Source organism: Ammospiza nelsoni, chromosome 14 (assembly GCF_027579445.1).
Source record: "Ammospiza nelsoni isolate bAmmNel1 chromosome 14, bAmmNel1.pri, whole genome shotgun sequence".
Lineage (NCBI taxonomy): Eukaryota > Metazoa > Chordata > Aves > Passeriformes > Passerellidae > Ammospiza > Ammospiza nelsoni.
The window spans coordinates 573532-594827 of record NC_080646.1 but is presented as its reverse complement, the minus strand read 5'-3'; the positions used below and the strand labels follow the sequence as shown (position 1 = coordinate 594827).

The 21296-nt window shown below is 63.9% G+C and overlaps 1 protein-coding gene across 3 annotated transcripts in view; it reads right to left on the bottom strand.

Moving 5' to 3' along the window:
• Window positions 1–17409, bottom strand: part of RASGRF1 (Ras protein specific guanine nucleotide releasing factor 1) — a 28402-nt gene extending 10993 nt beyond the window's left edge. For all 3 annotated transcript variants that reach the window (XM_059482159.1, XM_059482160.1, XM_059482161.1), the window contains exons 1-11: window positions 17109–17409; window positions 9339–9445; window positions 8128–8275; window positions 5530–5622; window positions 4580–4833; window positions 4038–4117; window positions 3452–3645; window positions 2424–2533; window positions 1700–1818; window positions 1026–1186; window positions 185–248 (exon numbers count right to left, since the gene is read on the bottom strand). In XM_059482159.1, the coding sequence (XP_059338142.1) occupies window positions 185–248; window positions 1026–1186; window positions 1700–1818; window positions 2424–2533; window positions 3452–3645; window positions 4038–4117; window positions 4580–4833; window positions 5530–5622; window positions 8128–8275; window positions 9339–9445; window positions 17109–17384 (1606 nt within the window). In that variant the 5' untranslated portion in view covers window positions 17385–17409. The remainder of the gene's footprint in view (window positions 1–184; window positions 249–1025; window positions 1187–1699; window positions 1819–2423; window positions 2534–3451; window positions 3646–4037; window positions 4118–4579; window positions 4834–5529; window positions 5623–8127; window positions 8276–9338; window positions 9446–17108) is intronic.
• Window positions 17410–21296: the final 3887 nt, after the last annotated feature.

Here is a 21296-nt window from a genome sequence, read left to right as displayed (position 1 = left end):
GGAAGGTTTATTCAGGTTTTTGTGGGTTGTTGGCTACCCCAGGTCTGTCTAAGTGTGGGTCTGCTTGGTTCACAGTAATTAATTAATTAATCTAATTAAACCTCAATCATGGATTCCTCGACTCTACTGGCACCTGGATGTGACCCCCTGCCCAAGCACACCCAGCCAGCTCCCCAGCACCCACCGTCCTCGTCGGTGCTCTCGGGCTCCTCCACCAGCGTGCAGTCGATGAGGGAGATCACCCCGTTCTGCAGGCACAAAGGGGGCTCAGCCTGCCAGCCTGGGGCTGGGCATCCCCAGCGCAGCCCCACCAGGCCGGGAGTCAGGGTTCAGCAGTGGGGACCCCCCCAGGGTTCCTCTGTCCTTGTCCCCCACCCCAGGGCTGGGGACAGGTCAGTGTCCCCAGGGGACAGCCCAGGGGAGGGGACACACACACAGCCCCTGCTTGCACTGGGAAAAAGATCTGTGCCTGCTGGGATCTCTGGGCTTTCCTTGTCAAATTGATCAACTAATTCGTTTATAAAATATTTAATAGGAGCTTTAAATTTAATTTTCCCAAAGTCTGTTGTTGCAATTATCAGCTCTTTGCCACGGACTGTAATTCTTCAAACTGATAATTTAATGCCAGTAACAAGCAATTTCTGTAAGATTCTTGCTCAATTAACTGCCAAACTTCCCCAAATAAACACGGGAACGCAGGGAGCAACCAGAGGAGCTGGGAGTGCTACAGACAGCCCGGGCTGTGATTCCAGCTTCTTCCAGAACAGACTATCAACATTCCTCTGCAAGCCAGGGTGAATTCTTTTATCAAGATCGTGTAGTTTCTCATCCCTCCCATGACTCAGCTCCAGCAAGGACCATGTGAAATAAACCCAGGTGGGCGCAGGCTCCCAGCCCAGCATCCCTGGGGCTGTGCCAGGGGAGGCCAAGGTGGTCCCGGACCCCTGTGTCACCAGCTGGGGCCACAGCAGGGCCACCCTGTGTCCCCCCACGGGCAGGGAGCAGCAGCAGCCCCAGCTGCTCACCTTGGTGAGGTGCAGCTTGCCCCCGGAGCCGCGGGTGCAGATGATGAGGTGCTTGGAGAAGAGGAAGCACTGGCGCTCGCCCTCCTTGCGGAGCGACAGCGAGCCCAGCCGGCCCCGCGTGATCTTCCCTTTCTCCGACATGGGCACCTGGATGAGGGACCCTGCGGGGACACGGTGTCAGCCCCGCATGGCACAGCACAGCCCCCGTGTGCCCCAGCCCCAGCCCCAGTGTGATCTTCCCTTTCTCCGACATGGGCACCTGGATGAGGGACCCTGCGGGGACACGGTGTCAGCCCCGCATGGCACAGCCCCCGTGTGCCCCAGGGCTGCTCCCAGCCCCCCAGCAGCCGGGGGGCACCAGGCATGGCCAGCCCACCCTGCACCCCCAGCCCAGGGTGCTGCTCCGGGACCAGAGCTCAGCGTGGTGCTGCTGCCTCCCCAGTGGGGCACCAGCAACAGCCGAGGTGCACCTCCCGTGCCCTGATGGGGAAAGCGCAAGCACAAAACTGCCCAAAAGTGCCACAACTCCCCGAACTGATGTGCCTCTGATCAGTGAAAATGCATAACTGAGTTATATTTTTAAATTTCACAGGCCACCAGGGCACACAGGGCAGGGCCAGGCCGTGGGGCTCACGTTCACCGCAGAGGGGAGGGACGCTGGCACTGACACAGACCTTGTCTGACGAAGGTCTGGCTGGTGTCCAGCAGGATCTCACAGCCCTCGATGATCATCCTCTCTATTGCCAGGTTTTTCCGAATGTTTTCAGTCTCACTCACTTCATCGTGCATTATCCTGAAGGATGGAGAGGAGAAAATCAGAGCTGGGCTGGGATCTGCACAAGTTTTCCCTTTGGACACATGGTGGGGCTGCAGCAGGTAAAACCAAAACTGAAGGAATGTCAAGGCAATTGCAGCAGGATCCACCCAGAGTGAGCCAGGAGCTCCAGAGGTGACCTGTACGTCTGCCCAGGCTGTGCCTCCAGGCTGATAAATACTGAAATGGGAGTGCTTGGAAATCACAAAATTCACATTCAGGGCAGACAGATTCCCCCCTCACCAGCCCCCTCTGAGGAGTGGGAAAAGGGATGGAAACTCTTTACAGGACTTAGAGTGTGCAGGTGGGTTTGGCACCGACATCCAGAACACTCCAGAACTGTCCACGGTCTAGGGAGGAAGAGGATAAAAAGCAGGGAATTATGGCCAATTATGGCCAATATGTGGAGATCTCAGAGGCACCCGGTGCCTTCCCAGCCCTGAGCAGAGGACAGAACCAGACACTCGCACCATCCCAGCCCTCCAAAGCCCTCATTCCATCCTCCAGGAGCCCAGGGAAACCCTGCCCCTGGCCAGAGCAGCCAGCAGCCATCCACAGCGCAGGGATGGATCAGCAGCTCTCACCTGGACAGCTCCTCCAGCTTGGACTTGGCATAATCCAGGCTGTTCCTCTCCACGTGCTCGTGGGGCGTGTGGGCCAGCAGCTCGTGCAGGGTCAGGATGTACCTGGGGATCTGCAGCACGAGGGACAGAGCTGAGGCCAGTGGGGCACAGGGGACAGCAGGGCCCACCCTGGGCTGCTCCTGCCGTGCCTGGGGACACCCCAGCCTGAGTGGTTAAAGCTCCAAAACTCCTTGTGCCAAAGCTGAATGAAGAGGGGGCACAACTGGGGCTGTGCCCAGGACCCTGCTGGTCCCTGTCCCAGTCCCAGAGGATAACTGGGGAGCCAGCAGCGCCCAGAGTGCCCCCACAGAGATGGCCCAAGCAGGCCCAGGAGCCCTGTGGGACCACCAGGGTGCAGCCCCAGGGCAGCCTCACCTAGGCTCTGCCTCCAGCATACACTGCCAGCTGTGGGCACGGGGTGCGCACTGCCAGCTGTGGGCATGGGGTGTGCACTGCCAGCCGTGGGCATGGGGTGTGCACTGCCAGCCGTGGGCACGGGGTGAGCACTGCCAGCCGTGGGCATGGGGTGTGCACTGCCAGCCGTGGGCACGGGCTGCGCACTGCCAGCTGTGGGCATGGGCTGCACACTGCCAGCCGTGGGCACGGGGTGAGCACTGCCAGCCGTGGGCATGGGGTGTGCACTGCCAGCCGTGGGCATGGGCTGCACACTGCCAGCCGTGGGCATGAGTGTGCACTGCCAGCCGTGGGCATGGGCTGCACACTGCCAGCCGTGGGCATGAGTGTGCACTGCCAGCCGTGGGCATGGGCTGCACACTGCCAGCCGTGGGCATGGGCTGCACACTGCCAGCCGTGGGCACGGGGTGAGCACTGCCAGCCGTGGGCATGGGGTGAGCACTGCCAGCCGTGGGCATGGGCTGCACACTGCCAGCCGTGGGCATGAGTGTGCACTGCCAGCCGTGGGCATGGGCTGCACACTGCCCATCCCACCTCCCCAGCCCCCCGGGGCCAGCCCTGGCCGCAGGGCTCACCTGGAACATGGGGTAGGTGAGGAAGGTCTCCAGGGTCCTCTCCTCGCAGTCAGGCTTGGCCTCGTAGTGCTTGAGCAGCTTGTCGAAGTCGCGGTTCTGCTTGCAGTGCGCCAGGATCTGCAGGCTGTACTGGTGGTTCCGCACAAACTCCTGGTAGATGTTCAGCATGGGCAGCAGGATGTCGAACAGGTCGGCTGCAGGCAGAGCAGGGGCGTGGGTGGCTGGGTGGGTGGGTGGGCTGCTGCAGCCCCTCCTGGGACCCAGAGCAGCCCCGGGGTGTCCTGCTCCTTGTGCCCCCCAGCCCTGCTGAGCTCAGGAGGGTCTGATGGGACCCAGCAATGCTCTCCAGCATCAGCCCCCCTGTGCACACTCCAGCCACACCTCCCATCAGGACCAGGAACACCAGAATTCGGTCACTCTGCGGTTTGTACTCTGTGGCTGTGTACTCCTGGCTCATGACCAAGCCAGGACATGGTGTGCAGTGTTCTGCTGCTCGTTAGCAAATTCCTGTGAAGCTGCAGAAGGAGAAGGAGCAGCAGCAGCAGGAGGATGAGGAGGAGGATGAGGAGGGGGCAGCAGCACTCACCCAGCACCAGCGTGGGCCAGCTGGAGATCCGCGCCTTCAGGCCTTGGTAGAAAATTTGGTGCAAAAACATGATTGTTTCACTGGAAGAGGAACCAAGAGAGAACTAAGCCAGACCAAGAACAGATAGGTGTATAGTGAGTAAGAGGTAAATAAGGAGGAATTAGACAAATTCCCCAGCCCAGGGGGAGCAGGGAGCCCTTGTGCTGACTGGGGACAGCTGCTCGAGGCAGTGCAGAGGGTGCCTGGGGGCTTGGGGGAAATGATGGAGCTGCAGACCCCCAGCACCAGGGAATGGTGGAGTGCAGACTCCCAGCACCAGGGAATGGTGGAGTGCAGACCCCCAGCACCAGGGAATGGTGGAGTGCAGACCCCCAGCACCAGGGAATGGTGGAGTGCAGACCCCCAGCACCAGGGAATGGTGGAGTGCAGACCCCCAGCACCAGGGAATGGTGGAGCTGCACACCCCCAGCACCAGGGAGGGCAGTGGTTGTGCAGAGCTGCTGGGACACCACAGAGCTCCTGGAGCCCAGGACAGAGCTCACCTGTTGAGGAAGATGCTGCTGACATCGTCGTGGGTGATGGGCGGCTTCTTGGAGCTGGCGGCCATGCGCAGGGGCCGCAGGAAGTTGTTGACCAGGATGTGGAGCTGCTGCACGTACTCGGCCTCGGCCTCCAGCATGCTGAACACCACCTGGTTCCTCTTGCGCATGCTGTCGGCGTGGGGGGACCTGATGTAGTCCTGGATGATGGTCTTCCACTTCCTGCGGCACAGCCAGCCCCGCAGGAAGCTCTGCACCTGGGGGAGCGGGGCTGGGGGTTAGGGACAGGGCTGGGGCCAGGCAGGGACCCTCACTCAACACAATGAGGTCCCAGGCTCTGTACCCAGGTGTGTGTGCTGCTGCCTCCTCCCAGTGCTGCTCTGAGCCCTCCAGGCTGGGGATCCAACAGCTCATCCAAACTCCTGGCACAGGCTGCCCACACAGCTGTGCCTGCCCCATCCCTGACATGGTCAGGGGAAGGTTGGATGGGGCTTGGTGCAGCCTGGGGACAGTGAAAGGTGTGCCTTCCACAGGGAGCATAAGGAGATGAGGTTTCAGATCCCTTCCTGGTGTAGCTGGGCACCTGCAGCACGTCCTGCTCTGTGCCCAGGGCTCCCACCCCAGCACAGGGGGTGCCTGGGGCTGTTGCTTCCTGGGGAATGCTGCCAGGTGATGATGGCTTTTCCTTGGCCACAATAAAAGCAGTGACAGACATGGGAGCAGAACTCAGAGGGGCTGGAGGTGCAGGAGCCAGCACTGGCTGGGAAGCCTCGTGCTCCCAGCAATGCTGGGAGCGCCCTGCCAACAGATGGGCTCCCACCTGGGCAGAACACGTTTTCCTCCTAAAACCCTGCTGACAGCAGCACTGGCTCAGACACCTCCTCCAGCCCCCGGGGCCCACGTGTGCCGCGCCTGCTGGGCCCCCAGTGCCAGCCCTCGCCACCACCGCCCACCTTCTTGATCTTCTTGATGTCACTGTCGTCGTCGCTGGGCGCGCTGCTCTGGCTGGCCTGGATGCGCTCGTGGTCCTTGAGCAGGGACGCGATCTGCGGGCACAGGGGTGGGTGAGCAGGGGCCCTGCACTGCCCGGGGCTGGGGGCATCCCGGGGTATCCCAGGGCCTGGGAGCATCTCAGGGGCCAAGGGTATCCCAGGGCTGGGGGCATCCCGGGGTATCCCAGGGGCTGAGGGTATCCTGGGGGCCAAGGGCATCCCAGGAGCTGAGCACATCCCAGGAGCCGAGGGCATTCCAGGGGTATCCCAGGGGCTGAGGGCATCCCGGGCTGCCCCTGTGCCAGGGAACAGCGTGAGCCTCTGGGTTAATGACAGACACAGGCACACCTTGTGCTGGGTCTGTCCTAATGGCCATCACACACTCACAGAGCCACCGAGTGCTTCAGGCTGGAAAAGCCCTCTGAGATCATCAAGCCCACCCGATCACAACACTGCCACTAACCCAGCAATGTCCCCAAGTGCCACATGCACATGGCTTTTAAACCTCTCCGGGGTGGGGACTCAATTGGTGGATGAAGCAGGTGAGGGAAGGTGACAGAGCTGTCTGGGCTCCTCGAGCTGTCACCAACTCCTCAGTACCTCTGAACCCTGCCAGGACCAGCACCTGGAAATCCTCATGGGTGCCCAATCCAAACCCCATCCCTGCCTCCCATAAAACCCTTCACAGCAATTCGGCAAACACAGCTTGGGGAGAAAATGGCAGAAAAATCCAATGAGCATTTGGACCCCGAGATGTGCAGGTGGGCAGCAGCCCCCGGGCGCTCCCTCCCCTGTGGGATCAGAGCCATCAGCTCCCGGGTTTGCTTTCACTGTTTCTCCCTGTGCTTTCTCTCCCTCCTCTGCTCATCGCCTGTCCCGGCCCCCACGGCCAAAACCACTTGGAAAGTGACAGGAAAAGGCAAGAAACAGCACATGTGCCATCCAGAACGTGGGAAATTAGGAAAATGTGATCTGGGTTTGGATTTTGAAGGAAACAACTTGGAAAGACTGCTTTCCTGGGGGGGAGGGGGAAGATGTCCCATTTTGGACAGAAAGGAGGAAAAAGGTGGAGTTTGGACTGGTGGAAAAAGCAGAAATACACCAGAACTGGTGGCCACAGGCTCATGGTCACTGATCCAGCTTCCACACATCTGTTTCACCCCATTTCATTATATAGATCTGATGTTAGAGGAGATTTTAGAGCTTGTTGCACACCCCAACACACGGTCAGGGATTGACCTGCACATTTGAACCCAAAAATGGAAATTTTTACGAAAAGCCCACCATTAGGGCAGATGAAACCTCACTGCCTCCTCAGATGCCCCTTCTGGGGCGATGTTGGGGTTCTGAGAGATCTGGGATCAAGGTCCCAGCCCTGCCAGCCCAGTCCTGGCTGCCTCCACCCCACGGCTGGTTCCCAATGCCGTGCCTGGCATGAGGAGAGCCTGGCAGAGCACAGGGTGCCCCACACTCGCTGTGCCCACTGCCCACCCACTGCGGCAGGGCCAGCACCCACCCCGGGCACAGCCCAGGCAGGGAGGGGGCACAGTGCTGCAGGCAGAGTCAGGCGGCACGGGATGGCCAGGCGTGGGGATACCCACTGCCAGCACCCCTCTGCCAGGAGCACCCCGAGCACTCAGGGCTCTCCCCGCGCTCAGGAGCGTCACCCCCGCTGCCGGGCATCTCCTGAGCCTCCTCCTCCTCCAGATGCCTCAGGGACACGCGTGTCCCTGCTGAGTCATCTGTGCACCTCGCTGCTGCCGTCTGCCTTTCCTGGCCCCGTGTCACCCTTCCCACCCCGAGCCCGACGGAGGGAATCGCTGCGGAGCTCTGGGGCAGGCGGCAGGCAGGGGCTGCCCCTGCAGGGAGCACAGGGAGCACCGCGATCCCGGGATCGGGGAGCCCCCGGTGCCATCTGCAGGGAGCACAGCGATATCGGGGAGCCCCCGGTGCCATCTGCAGGGAGCACAGCGATATCGGGGAGCCCCCGGTGCCGTCTGCAGGGAGCACAGCGATATCGGGGAGCCCCCGGTGCCGTCTGCAGGGAGCACAGCGATATCGGGGAGCACCCGGTGCCCTCTGCCCGCTCGGGTGAGCCCCAGGGCAGCGCGGCCCCAGCTCCGGGACCCCGGCGGCAGAGGGACCCGGAGCTGCTGGGTGACTCCGAGGGGACACGGAGAGGGCAGAGTGGGACAGGGAGGTTTGGGGGATCCCTTCCAACCCCTTCAGGCACTCCGGGACACAGTCCCTGCTTTCCCCTCCCGCCCGAGGCAATGCCCGGCTGCCCAGCCCGCTCCCAGCGCTCCTGGCTGAGCGAACCCTTCCGCGTTCCAGCAGCTTCCAGGGCTCCTCCCGAGCCCCCACGGGCTCCGTGCTGGAGGGCACAGCCACAGCCCCTTGCTGCACCCCTCCTGCCAGGGAAATCCCCGAGGGAGGCAGGGCCAGCGCTGTGTCGCTAAAAGCAGCAGAACCCCCGGCGGTGACACCCCTGCCCACGCAGGGATGGCACCCGTCCCCCACGGTCACCCCGGGGCGCCAGAGCATCCGCGGGCGCTTCACCTCGGCCTTGAGGCGCTCGATCTCGATCTCCCCGTCCTCGATCTGCTGCCGGAGTTGCTTGGCAACAGTCTTCTCGGTCTCCACGATCTGCAGGAGATGGAGGTACTTCTGCATCAGCGCCTCGTGCTCCGTCGCCAGGTTCCTGTAGCTGCAGAGACACGGCCGTGAGCATCCCTGCCCCGGAGCCTGCCCTGCAGAGCACGGCCCCAGCACCGGGGAGGGGGCTTTGGGATCCCCCTGCTCCCCCCTGCTCACAGCCCCCGGGCAGCTCCTGCGGCTGGGAGTGCTGCTGCTCCCAAAGGGCCCCGTGGGCTGGGCAGGGGCTCCCACAAGGGGCACACAGAAAGGACAGAGCAAACGGTAATGAAACCGCAGGAGTCAGAAAGGACCCCAAACACCCGTGGCCAAACCTCTGCAACCGGCCATGTTCCAGGAGTTTAAGAAGGACGCACGTGGCACAAGCTTCTATAAGGCCCTGCTCCTGGCAAGGGCTGCAGGGATGGCGTTTGTTTGTCCCATTCCCTGCTCCTGGCCTGGCCTCAGGGGATGGTGTTGGTGTTTGTCCCATTCCCTGCTCCTGGCCTGGCCTCAGGGGATGGTGTTTGTTGGTGTTTGTCCCATTCCCTGCTCCTGGCCTGGCCTCAGGGGATGGTGTTTGTTGGTGTTTGTCCCATTCCCTGCTCCTGGCAGGGCCTGCAGGGATGGTGTTTGTTGGTGTTTGTCCCATTCCCTGCTCCTGGCAGGGCCTGCAGGGATGGTGTTTGTTGGTGTTTGTCCCATTCCCTGCTCCTGGCAGGGCCTGCAGGGATGGTGTTTGTTGGTGTTTCTCCCATTCCCTGCACACAGCTCCCATCTGCTCCCACATCTTGCTTCCTTCCCCAGAGGCAGCTGCACTGTGCTGGCTCCTCACTGCTCTCCTTGGCATCTGGGCTGTGCCAGCGCTGCCAGGGCACAGACAGGAGCCTGGACAATCCCTTCCCCACTGGCTTTCAGCCTGAGGGTGAGTCCCTCTGGCTGCAGGCTGGGACGGGCAGTGCCAGCGTGCCAGGGAGTCTGGTGCCATGGCACTGGGATGGGAACACCTGAGCACAGCCCCCGCTCAGCATCAGGGGGGCAGAAGTGTCCTGCTCTGCCTGCTGGCAGTGCCCAGCTCACCCTGCTCCCAGCCACCCTCAGCACGGCTTCACCTCGCCCTCACCCACGGGGCACACCTGGCGTGAGCTATGGCTGCCACCCACTCGTCGCAGTCCTTGGCATCCTCCGTGCGCAGCTCCAGCGTCTTCTGGTTCTCATGGTTGAAGTTCACCGTGAAGTAGTGCTGTGGGGGGAGCACAGGGGGCACGGTCACGGTGACAAACTGCACAGGGGCCATGGTCACAGTGACACCTCACACATAGGGGACATGGTCACACTCTGCACAGGGGGCACAGTCACAGTGACACCCTGCACAGGGGGCACGGTCACACCCCGCACAAGGCTGGCAGAAAGTATTTCCAGACCCACCTGATTTCCTGACCCACCCCAGGCTGTGTCATTGAAAATAAACAGCTTTGATGTTTATTTTATCCCAAAATGCAGCTTCGGGAACACCAGGAGCCCAGCCACGATGTGCCCTCAGCACAGCCGTGCCACCGGTGAGGAAAATCAGAGGGGAAATCCTGCTGGGCAAAGCCCCAGCTGCAGGAAAATCCACCAAGCCCACCCAAGGCCAGGGCGCTGCAGTCCTGAACCCGTGGCCACCCACCGCTCACCTGGGGAGCGGCAGAGGAGCAGGGATGCTGAGCTGCACCCGCATCCCACAGCACAGTTAATGCTGGCCTCAGAGGGATTTTCCATCCCCCGCGCTCCCCTGGCTGTGCTCCCCGCTGCAGCCCGGCCGTGTGGCACTGAGACCCCCGGAGCCCCCCGGAGGTGGCGGCGGGCACAGCCGGCTCCCCGTGTCCCCTCCCCGGCTCGGGGGGGAGGTGGCCGCGGTGCGGGGCTATTTTTAGGCTCCCTTGACATTTCCCGTGTTTGTGCCGATTGTGTGCGGCGCCGCCGCCGGGTTTGTGCCGCTGCTCTGCTTCCCTGCAGTCTCCAAGGAAACAGGTACCACGCTGCAGTGCCGGATGCTGCCCGGAATAACTGGGCTAAACCGAGCCCGCTGGAACGAGCTCATCCTGACATCATCTGCCGGCCTTCACCAGGGACCTGAATTCACGGGTAAAACCTGCCTCAAACCCAGGAGCACAGCCTGGGCAGCCCCTGTGTGTGCCGTGAAAACACCCGTGGGCACCACAACGCCCTTCCCCTCCTGTCCCCAGCAGGCCCAGGGGTGCTGGGCACAAGGACCCCCAGACAGCACGGCAGGATGATGGGGAGACAGGGCACAGGCAGAGCCAGCAGCCCCAGCCCGTGCCTACCCAGGGCTCTGGGCTCAGGGGCACCCTCGGAGCTCACCCAACCCCTCCAGGTCCAGCAGAGGAGGAGAGGGGACCAAGAGCCCACGCTGCCCATGGGCACAGCGGGGCCTTCCTCCAGAAACAGCTTTCACCTTTGGGCAGCAGCGGCAGGGCCCTGGGGAATGCAGCTCCTTCACTCCTGCCATGGATCCTCCGAGTGCAGCATCCTTTACTGCTGCTCCTGTGGCCCAGCTTTTACCTTACAGAGCCATGCCCAACGTCAAACACCGCCATCCATCACACACCCCAGTGCCAGACACCACCACCCATTGCCCACCCCTTCCACTGCCATGCTCAGGTGCCCAGAGCTCTGGGGCTGCCTGCAGGACACCTCTGGGGCTGCAGCAGCTCCCCAGCCTTGGCATCCCACCCCCTTTCCCTCCGTCCCACTCCCAAAGGCTTTTACTGGCAAAGACGCAGCTCCGAGGGAAAACTCACCAAAAACCTGAGATCCCCACAGGGAGGGTTCTGTACCCCAGCTCTACACCCACCTGACATCCCTTCCCTTGCAACTGCTACTGGGGAGGGTGTGAGCCCCAGGGCAGAGCCCATGGGAGGGTGGGAGCCCCCAGGGCAGGGCTGTGGCCAGGGCGCTGCTCTGTCCCAGGCTGGGAGCCCAGCCCGGCTCCTGCCAGCACACACCCCCTCCATGTGCTGCTCCCGTTTATCCCCACACAGTTCCCAGGAAGTGCAGCGTGCTGGGAAGGAGGAAGTTATCTTATATTTGAATAATAAAACTCCCACCACCTTTTATCTCCGCCTAAACGATGATCCCTCTCTGCCATCGCAGTGACACACGGCACCAACAGCCCGGGAGCGCGTCCTGGCGCTCGCTGCCTCCTGAGCAGCGGAGCCACGGACGGGGCCTGACCCACGGACGGGGCCAGCACAGGACCAGCCGCTGCACTGGGAGCACCAGTGTGAGCCCCCAGCCCCACCACAGCTCCAGCTCAGCGTCCCTGGGGCACGGCAGAGCTGCCCACAGCGTCACCTTGCTTCTCCTTGCACCCGGTTTTTGTTCATTTATCACCTCAACAACCCCAGCCCTGGGACTGGACCCCTCTCATGCCACCCCCTCGCTCTGCTCTCCAGAATAAGCACATTTGGCTCCTGGAGGATCCCTCTTGTGGAGTTTTCCATCCTCCCGTTTCCATGGTGCCCGCACAGCCCCCGGGCCGTGGCCGTGTGTCCGTGTGTCCGTCTGGCACCGCCGGACACACAGCCCCTGGAACCACCCCTGGGGATGCCCAGCTACTCAGACCTCACGGATTTCACAGCAATTCACAGCAATTCTGCCCCAAACAATGCTGGGGGAGGGAGCGTTCCAGGTCACCAAGGGAAAGATGAGAGCATCTCCGGGGGCACCCACAGCCCCGTGACCCCAGCAGGTGACAGTCACCTGGCTCCCCAGGCCACCCCAGCCCTGTTCCCAAGGTCCCTGGTGTGCAGAAAGGCTCCAAAATAAACTCAAATAAGCTTTAAAGCGACACATTATTTCCAAAGCAGAGAATCAGACTCTCACAGAATTTTTTAGAATTTGCAGAAGGGCATTTTCCAGCCTGCAGAACCCACCAGACCCCTTGGGTGGCTGTGGCTGGGGGCGGGCGCTCTCCCGGCGCCCCCACAATGGTCAGTGCATGTGCGACCACGGGAGAGGCACCCCAGCAACAGCAGAGCAGGGACTGCCCCCCTGTGCTGGCTTTGTGGTGCCATCTCTGGGGCTCTCCCCACAGGGATGCCCCAGCACCCCGGGAGCTGCCCGCCCTGCGGATCCACAGCCGCCTGCTCGTGCAGCTGATGGTTATTCCAGCTGACACAAAGGGCAAGAGGAGGAGAATTTTCCTGCTCTGGATGGATGAGTCTAAAAATCCACAGCCAGCCATGGCAGCTTTTAACATCCCTGACCTACATACCATGTGCTCTGGGAAAACAGGACCTCAGAGTTGGATGCTCCAGCAGCTCATTTCCGTGCTGACAATAAGGAAAAATATCCCAGAGGCTGCAATTTCCCCTCTTTGTTTCACTACGGGCTGTCAGGATATTTGGAAATGGATACTAGAGGTGAGCATCACCCGTGTGGAGCAGGCTCAGAGTCATGCACAGAAATATTTGTAAAAGAATTAAAATAAATCAATTTTCCCCCTGATTTTATCCGGTGATGCTGGCAGGCAGGCATGCAGGCATGGCTGGGACCAACACTGTGAACATCCCCTCACTCAGAAATCCCCACATGGCACCACTCATTACACGAATTAATTAAAAACCCAGTGTCACCGCCACACTGAGGAATAGTTCAGGTTTAAGTCCAGAAATTATGATTTACAGTCTCCAAATATCAGATTGCCTGGAACGACATTCAGGTAGAAGAATTCTCACAGGTCCTGATGCTCGTGGACCTGCAGCCAGCACTGGGACCTGGGGATCCAGGGCCTGGAACACCGATCCTGAAGTTGGGAACAGCCTGGGAGCTGCCCTGCTCAGGATGCCCACGGTGCCCTGCCCTGCTCAGGATGCCCACGGTGCCCTGCCCTGCTCAGGATGCCCACGGTGCCTTGCCCTGCTCAGGATGCCCACGGTGCCCTGCCCTGCTCAGGATGCCCACGGTGCCTTGCCCTGCTCAGGATGCCCACGGTGCCCTGCCCTGCTCAGGATGCCCACGGTGCCCTGCCCTGCTCAGGATGCCCACGGTGCCTTGCCCTGCTCAGGATGCCCACGGTGCCCTGCCCTGCTCAGGATGCCCACGGTGCCTTGCCCTGCTCAGGATGCCCACGGTGCCCTGCCCTGCTCAGGATGCCCACGGTGCCTTGCCCTGCTCAGGATGCCCACGGTGCCCTGCCCTGCTCAGGATACCCACGGTGCCCTGCCCTGCTCAGGATGCCCACGGTGCCTTGCCCTGCTCAGGATGCCCACGGTGCCCTGCCCTGCTCAGGATGCCCACGGTGCCTTGCCCTGCTCAGGATGCCCACGGTGGCCTGCCCAGCCCTGCCCCACTGACGGGGTCTGGCCCCCGAGCACCCTGCAGGGCTCTTCTGGGGGTACCCGGGAGCCCCGTGCAGGGCTGGGCACGGCTGGGCCCCACTGCTGCACCCCACAGAGCTGCCCAGCCCTGGCACTGCAGGAACGGCTGCAGCAGGGCTGGGACTGGGACAGCTGGGCTGGCAGGGGCTGCTGCACGGCCTCAGGGCACCCAGATATCCCAGACTGACAGGAATGGGGGCCACAGCACAGGCTGAACTCGGTGCTCCGTGGCCCCATCCCTGGAAAAGGCTCTGGAGAGGGGAGGGAAATCCCATCCATGGGCAGTGGGAGCTCAGGAGCAGCCCCAGCCGAGGACACAGCCCAATCCTGGGCCTGACTCAGCTCCACGCTGGCTCTGACTGAGGGCTCCTGCCCAGGACAGCCCAGGGCACTGGGAAATGGCCCTGGACACCAGCCCAGGCTGCCCGGGCACTGTGCAGTGCCCATCCCTGGAGCTGCCCAAAGCTGTGTGTGTGGGTGCAGCCCCTGGGGCACGAGCGGGGCTCTGCACGGCAATGGCTGGGCTGAGGGGCTCAGGGGGCTCGTCCAGCCCCAGTGATGCTGGACTGTAAATGCAGCCCCAGGCTGGATCCTGGCAGCAAACCCAGCCGTGATTGCTGCTGCCCAGCTGGCAAAGCAGAGCCCTCACCCCACACTGGGGCATCTCTGGCCTTGGTGGGATCAGCTCTGCACCCTGCACCTGCTCAGCTCCTCCACCAGGACCTCACCTGGGCCGTGCCCTCCCACCTGGGGACCCTCATCCTGCCCAGGGAGGGGACAGTGACCCATGAGAGCACATCCCAACACCTCAGGGGCCGGGAGCAGCAGGGCTGGGGTGTGCCACGGCCCAGACACCACAGCAGGGAAAGGGGGCTCGCTCCCCGCCCGGCTCCCCCAGCACTGCTGGCACTGCTGGCACTGCTGCCCTGAGCAGCCAGACCACAGCTCCCCATCCCAACCCCATGGACCCTTCCCAGGCCACACCCTGACCTCACCCAGCAGGAAATTATCTTCCCCATCCAACTGGTTGGAAGGAAAATCCATTTCTGGAAAAACAGAACAAAATTTCCAGAGGCAGCAAATTCCTCTTTGGTGCTCCAGTTTTCCACGTCTTTGCTCCCCCATTCTCACATATACCAATGCTAAAATTCACTGTGTTCCAGGGAAAAAATCCCCCCAAAGCAAAACATTAGCACATGAAAAGGGAGGGGGTTGAAAGCCCCAGCTCTTAAAGTTCCTCCTTTGCAGGGAACGGGGAACCTGTCAGGCTGCACTCCAGCCAGGAAGGAATCCAGAGCTGGAGCTCCTGTGCTGCAAGGAGCAGTGTCCTCAGAGCCGGAATGCACGGACAGATAAATACCCACAGCACACGGCTAATTGGGAACACGGGCAGTGCTGGAAATTTCCTCAGCACCTTCCCCAGAGGCTGCTGGCCCGGCCGGCTCTCAGGTGAGCCTGAGCCGAGGCTCTCCTGGCGTGGGGGCACAGGCCCTGCCCGAGCACGGCCCTGCGGACCTGCACCATCAACATTCGCCGCTTATCTCATCCCCGGGCCCTTAATGAGCTTGCAGAGCAGCGGGCACCCAGCGCTGGGGCTGCCAGTCCCTCCGGTTTGGCCCAAGGAATTCCACAGCATTCCAGGCCGGCCGCTGAACCGCGGCAAATCCATGAGAGGCAGGGGATGTGTGTGCCATGGCAGGAGCTCCCTGTGCCAGCAGCCCCTCACTCACAGCGAGCACCAACACTCCGGGCGCATTTGGAGCTGGAGAGGGGATGTGCCAGCCTCCCCATGGTGTCTGAGGGTGCAAACCCCTCCTGCACAAACACCGGGACGCAGAGCCTGGATTCCCAGCTGGATTCCAGCCTGGCAGGAGGGCTGATGGCAGCCTGGCTGCTGAACTTCATGGAGGCTGAGCAAGGAGCGCACAGCGTCTGTTCTGAAGGGACAGCAGTGACAGCCGCGGCAGTGTGACCCCCGCCACTGCAGATCCCCCTCGCCGCCACGGCCCCCGAGGTGCTGCTCCCCACAGCTGGGCTGAAAGGAGCCCAGCCGGGCAAAACCCACAGCATTTTCCTGTTCGCAAGGGAATATTCTGTGCTCCAAGCCAGGCGGGAGGGATGTGCCAGGGAGCAGTGGTGCCGCATGCCTGGCTCTCTGGGCAGGGTTTCCGGGTGCCAGAACAGCCAGAATCGGGGGCTGGTTTCCTCCCCGGCTGTCCATGCCCCGCGGTGCCGGGGGTGCCCCGGGCCCATCCTGCAGTCTCCGGCAGCACTCCCGGCGCTCCCGAGCCCGCCAGGCAGAATTATGCAAGCCCTGCAGAGCCGGACCCGAACGCGCGGTGCCTGCCCGGGATGGGGGTCCGGGACCCCCCCGCCGCCCCACGGAGGGGCCCCGGTGCCGCTGTGCCGCCCGCAGGGCACCCGGCCGCGCTGCACGCACCGCCAGGGGGTCAGAGGGTGACTCCAGCCGGCTCCCGTCCCCGCTGGTGGGACCGGGGGTGGCTCTGGAGGCCATGCAGGGGATTTGCCCCCGCAGCTGGAATCCAGCCCCTCTCCCCCTGCCGGCCACCATCCCCTCTCTCCCGGCTGCTGCGGCGCACCCCAGCTCCAGCCAAGCACCCCGAAAACACGCCAGGGGCTGCCAGCGTCCCTGCCGGGCTGCTCCGGGATGCCCTGCCCGGCCGGGAAAGGCGCAGCCGGTGCGAGAAACCCACCCGGGCCCGCCAGGGGCTGCGGCGCTCACGGCGGGGACCGCAGCAGCCCCGGGGCTGGGGGACACCTGGATGGCCCCGGCTCTCCCAAGGTGCGTCCGCGCTGATCGCCCGCGGCCATCAGCGGGGCCAAAGGACGCTGGAGCCAGCACGGGGGCCTCGGGGACCCGCACTCCGCCTTTCCCCGCCAGGGATGGGGATGCAGGCGCAAACCGCACACGTGGCGAGCGGAGCAGGGTGAAATCGGCCTGAAAACAAGGCCTGAGCTGCCCCCGCCGAGCAGCGCGCACCCACCGCAGGCTGCTCGCACCGCCGGGCCGGGGGCTGCCCGCACACCACGGGGCACGGAGGGGGCACGGAGGGGCACACGGGGGCTGGCAAGCGGCGGGGCCGCGCACCGGGGCCGCCCCACGGGAGCTCTGCCGTGCCCCCGCCCCAGACCCCGAACCCCAGACCCCGAAGCCGCCGGGTCGGGGGGGACGCGCGGGGGGCGCGGGGCTCGGCAGCGCCCAGCGCGGCCGCTGGGAGGCGCCCCGCAGCCCCGCGCTAATTACCGGCGGTTAATTAGACGGGAGGGGGAGCGGGGGTGCCCCGGGCAGAGCCCGACACCCCCACAGTGAGCCCGCCCGCTGCTCCGGCACTGCAGCCCCGGGGATCGTCCCCTTCCCCCGGCATGGACCGGCCTCTTCCTCACCTCCCCATCGCGGTCACGCGTGGCGCCGGTCACGGGCGCCGCAAGCTCCGGGGGCGAGGGACCCGGACCCCCGCGGGGCACCCTCCCTCCCCCTCCGCGGGACCCCCGTGTCCCCACCTGCTTCTCCAGGGAGTCCTTGGCCGAGAGGGGCGGCTTGGGGGAGGGCGCGCGGTCGCAGACGCAGCCCTCGAGCAGGTAGAGCCCCGAGGGCCGGGAGCTGGAGTCGGTCTCGAAGTAGAAGAGCATGTTCTGGAGCAGCGCGAACCACTTGGTGTGCCATTTCGTGTTGTCGGCGCTCCGCTTGCTCAGGTATCCGCGCCGGGCCCCGTCCTTCTTCGCCAGCAGCCCCAGGTGGGCGACGTGCCCGTCATTGAGCCGCATCCCCTTCTGCATCCTGCCGGCTCCGCGCTCACATGGCCCCCGCCGCGGGCGGGGCCGCGCCGAGCCACCCCCGCCGCCCCCGCAGAGCCCGCGGGCCCCGCAGCATCAGCGGCCCCCGCTGCCCCCGGGGAGCCGCCGGGCGCTCATCCCGCGGCCCGGCTGTGCCGCCGAGCCCCGGCTGTGCCGCCGAGCCCGGTCCCGGTCCCGCACCCGCCGCGCCGAACCGCGCACGGGCGGGGCGAGTGACGGCGGCGGCACCGGGGACCGTCAGCGCCGAGCCGAGCGGAGCGGAGCCGAGCGGAGCCGCGGCCCTCCTTCGCTGCCGCTCTCCCGAGCCTCCCTCCCTGCCGCCGGCTGCGGGGGTGGTCGCGCCGCGCTGCGCTCGCCGGGGCCGCCCCCGGGCCGCGGGATGCCGGGGCCGCCGCCAGCACCGTCACCGGCAGCTCCGCACCGCCAGGGATCCCCGCACCGAGAGAGCCCCGGGCCGAGAGGGACCCCCGGGCACAGCCAGAGCTGAGACGGCTCCAGATACGCAGAACCCCGAGAGCAAGGGGGATCCCTGGGCACGAGAGACCCCAGGAACAGCCAGAGCCTTGGCCGGGAGGGATCCCAGACCAGATGGGAGCCCTGGGGAGGTGAATCCCAGGCCAAGAGGGACCCTTGGGCAGGGGAGGACCTCGAGAGAAGTGGCATCAGCAGGCAGAGCGCAGGGACCAGTTTCTCCATTTATTTCTGTTTGTCTCACTCCTGATCCCTCTTCTCCATCCTGCCTTGTGTGCTCTGCCGAGCAGGGCGAAACTGGGAAGCGTGGGCACTGGAGAGCTGGCCCTGGCTGCAGCTGGAACCCGTGCAGGGAGGGAGTGCCCTGGTGCCCCTGTACCCCAGGGCCCTGCACTGCCAGGAGCGCCGGGTCAGCCAGATGCCACAGCCGTGGCACCGAGGGTGGCACCTGCAATGTGGCGCCTCAGCCCTGCAGCAGCGCCAGCTCTGAGCCGAGCCCCACGTGTGACAGACCCCCACAGACAGGGGGACAGCAGGCCAGCCCCGGTCATTGGCTCCATTTCTGCCGAAAACGCTGGCGGAGCTCCGAGGAGCCCGCTGAGGTCACAGGTTGCCATGGGAACGGGAGGGAACAGGCTGGAATCGGGCAGGGCGCTGGCACTGCCTGCCAGGACGGAGCTGCCCGGCCTGGGTACTGCTGGAACGGTGCCCACCGCCACCTCAGGGACACGGCCCGAGGCTGCTGTCACCGGGGCAGTGCCAGAGCGGGGCCGGGGCCGTGCACTGCCCCGACCCTGCCCCTCAGCCTCCCCTTCTGCCCCTGGGTCTGTGCCAGAGCAGAGCTGGAGCCATCCACTGCCCCCACCCTGTCCCTCAGCCTCCCCTCCTGCCCCTGTGCCCAGCTGCAGGCGGATTTGCAGCTCCAGGGCTTTCCCAGCAGCACGGCCAGCTCCCCTCCATGGCCAGGGCTCTCTCCCTTGCCGTTCTCCAGCCCCATCAGGGAGGTCCCACATCCCTTTTCGCTGCTGCAGCCCCTGCCTGGGCTGAGAGGGGGCTCAGCACAAAGCAGAAGTGCCTCCTGTGCCAAAGCTGCCACCTATGAACAGTGGCACAGAAAGAGACCCTTTGTGGCAGCCTGCAAAGTCCTGGATGCAATAACAGCTGGGCAGCTGGCATTAATAACAGCAATAAATGTATAATTATTGTATGGAAGGGAGCTGCCAAGCCCTCTGAGCAGACGCAGGGATGTGCCTGGAGGGGCAGGGGCTGGGGTGTACCTGGGCATGAGCAGGGCCCAGGGACAGCCCCGGCGTGCCCAGAGCTCAGGGGGTGAGGGTCCCACTGCCCCAGGACAGCAGCACTGGGGGCAGGCGGCCTTGGGCTGGGCTGGGCTGGGGTTGGTGCCAGGCCCAGCCTCTGCCCTCCCCAACAGCGCTGGGTTCACTTCAGATCCCTCGGGGAGATACAGAGGGTGATGGAAACATCACTGAGAGCTTCCAAGGCTCAGGCCGTGGAAAGTTTGATTCCTGGCACCAAAGGAGGTGTGTTTCCTGTGGGTCACAGGCATCCATCAGGGGAGGGCTTTGCAGGGTGACCCTCCCGGCCCAGCAGCCCAGGGAAGCGTTCCTCACGCCTCTGAGGGCCAGCAGGGCCAGCCTCGGCGCGCTGCCCATGGGACAGGGAGCTTGCCCACAGCAGATTGCCAGGGTTTCCAGGTGCTTTAACTGCTGTGGTTTCTTTGCTCCTCACAGAGTGTTAAACAAATCTGGAAGCGGCTCTTGTGCAGGGGCTCCCATCCCATGCACACCCTGCGCAGGACCTGCAGCAGCTCCCGAGGGCACAGCCGGCACGGGACAGCAAGGGGACGCTGCATCCCATCCCCGGGGTCCCACTGGCGCTGGGCAGGCTCGGTGCCACTGCCCGCAGTGCTGTGGGCACGGGGATGTTCATCCGAGGGCTCCTCACCGCTCGAGGGCTCATTAGGGCAATTCATCGCTAGCACCACACCCTGTGCCGTGCCCAGCCCCGGGGCAGCCCCGCCGCAGAGATCACCTCACTGCTGACATTTCCGAACGTCAGCGCTCTGGGGCCGTGATCGAGCGGTGCAGAATTGTTCCAGCAGCCCTAAGCTGTTCCCTGGGAGTGTCGGCGCCCGGGATGACAGCCTGGTGATCGGTGCCAGCAGCTCTCCCTCGCCCCCGAGCCTTGGGGAGGGCTCTGACAGCGCTCCGAGCTCCTGCCCGGGGTGCCAGCTCCTCTCCGAGGGATGGAGGGGAATGGAATGGATGGAATTGCCTCCCCACGCTTCAGCAGGGCCGGCTGGGGGCCCTGCAGGGACAGCCAGGGGCTCAGCAGCCCCAGGGGCACAGCCCTGCCTTGGCTGGCACTGCGGGGACCCTGCCAGTCTCAGGGAGCCTCTGCACACTGCCCTGGCCTGATGGGCATCTCTCCCTCCCTTGGGACTGCCTGTGCCTGGGGCTCTCTGAGGGGTCTGTGCATCCCAGCTGGATGGGGCAAACAGGTATTTTGGGTATTTTGGGCACTGCTGTGTTGTGCAGGCCCTCAGAAGGCGCTGTAGCCAGGAGAGGGTTCTGTAGCCCTGTGATGCTGCACTCTGCAGGCCGAGGTCCCTGCTGTCACATCTGGGTTTGCCACCTGGCAGCAGAACAGCACTGAGCCCCCTGGGTGCCAAGGATTTGGGATTTTGAAGGTGTTTGCTGTCCCTACAGGTACAAGGTGTCACCAGGCACAGCCATCCCCATCCCGTGTCTGGCTGCCTCACCTGGCTCCGGGCTGGGCACACGTGGAAGGTGCTGGTGGCAGGGCTGGGTCACCTTTGACCATCTGTGCTGGGCTGGACACACCATGTCCGAGCAGGTGATCCCCCGGGCCATCAGGACTGGCCTGGGGGAGCAAGGCCAGCGCTGCCACTGCTGCCAGCACCCCTGGGAACAGCCCTGCTGGGCTCTTGCACACCAAAGTCCGTCACTAATTAAGGATTTAATATCCAAATCTCTGGAACTGACCCATCCCTTACTGCCACCTTCTCCCTGTCTCTCCCCCAGCCAGTTGGGAGCACAGCAAGACACTCGGGTACCTGCTGTGACGTGGTGGCCCAAGGAGCTGCAGGAGCCACAGGAAATATTACTGTATTTCTGGGGGGTGAAGCAGGCCCCAGATGCAGCTGACAGTCACACACCCCGTGTCACAGGAGCAGCGCAGGGTCGCTCACCAAACCAGCTCCTGCCCCACTTGCTGCAGGCAGAGGCTCCCGGTGAGTCCCAGCAGGAGCTGCTTACAGGGCACTGGGATTATCCTCCCCAAGGGCACGGTGGGGAGCCCAGGGCCAGCCACACCCCTGGACACCAGCACAGGGCATCCTGCCGCAGCAAGGACAGGCCCGGGAGCCCCTGTGCCCACCAG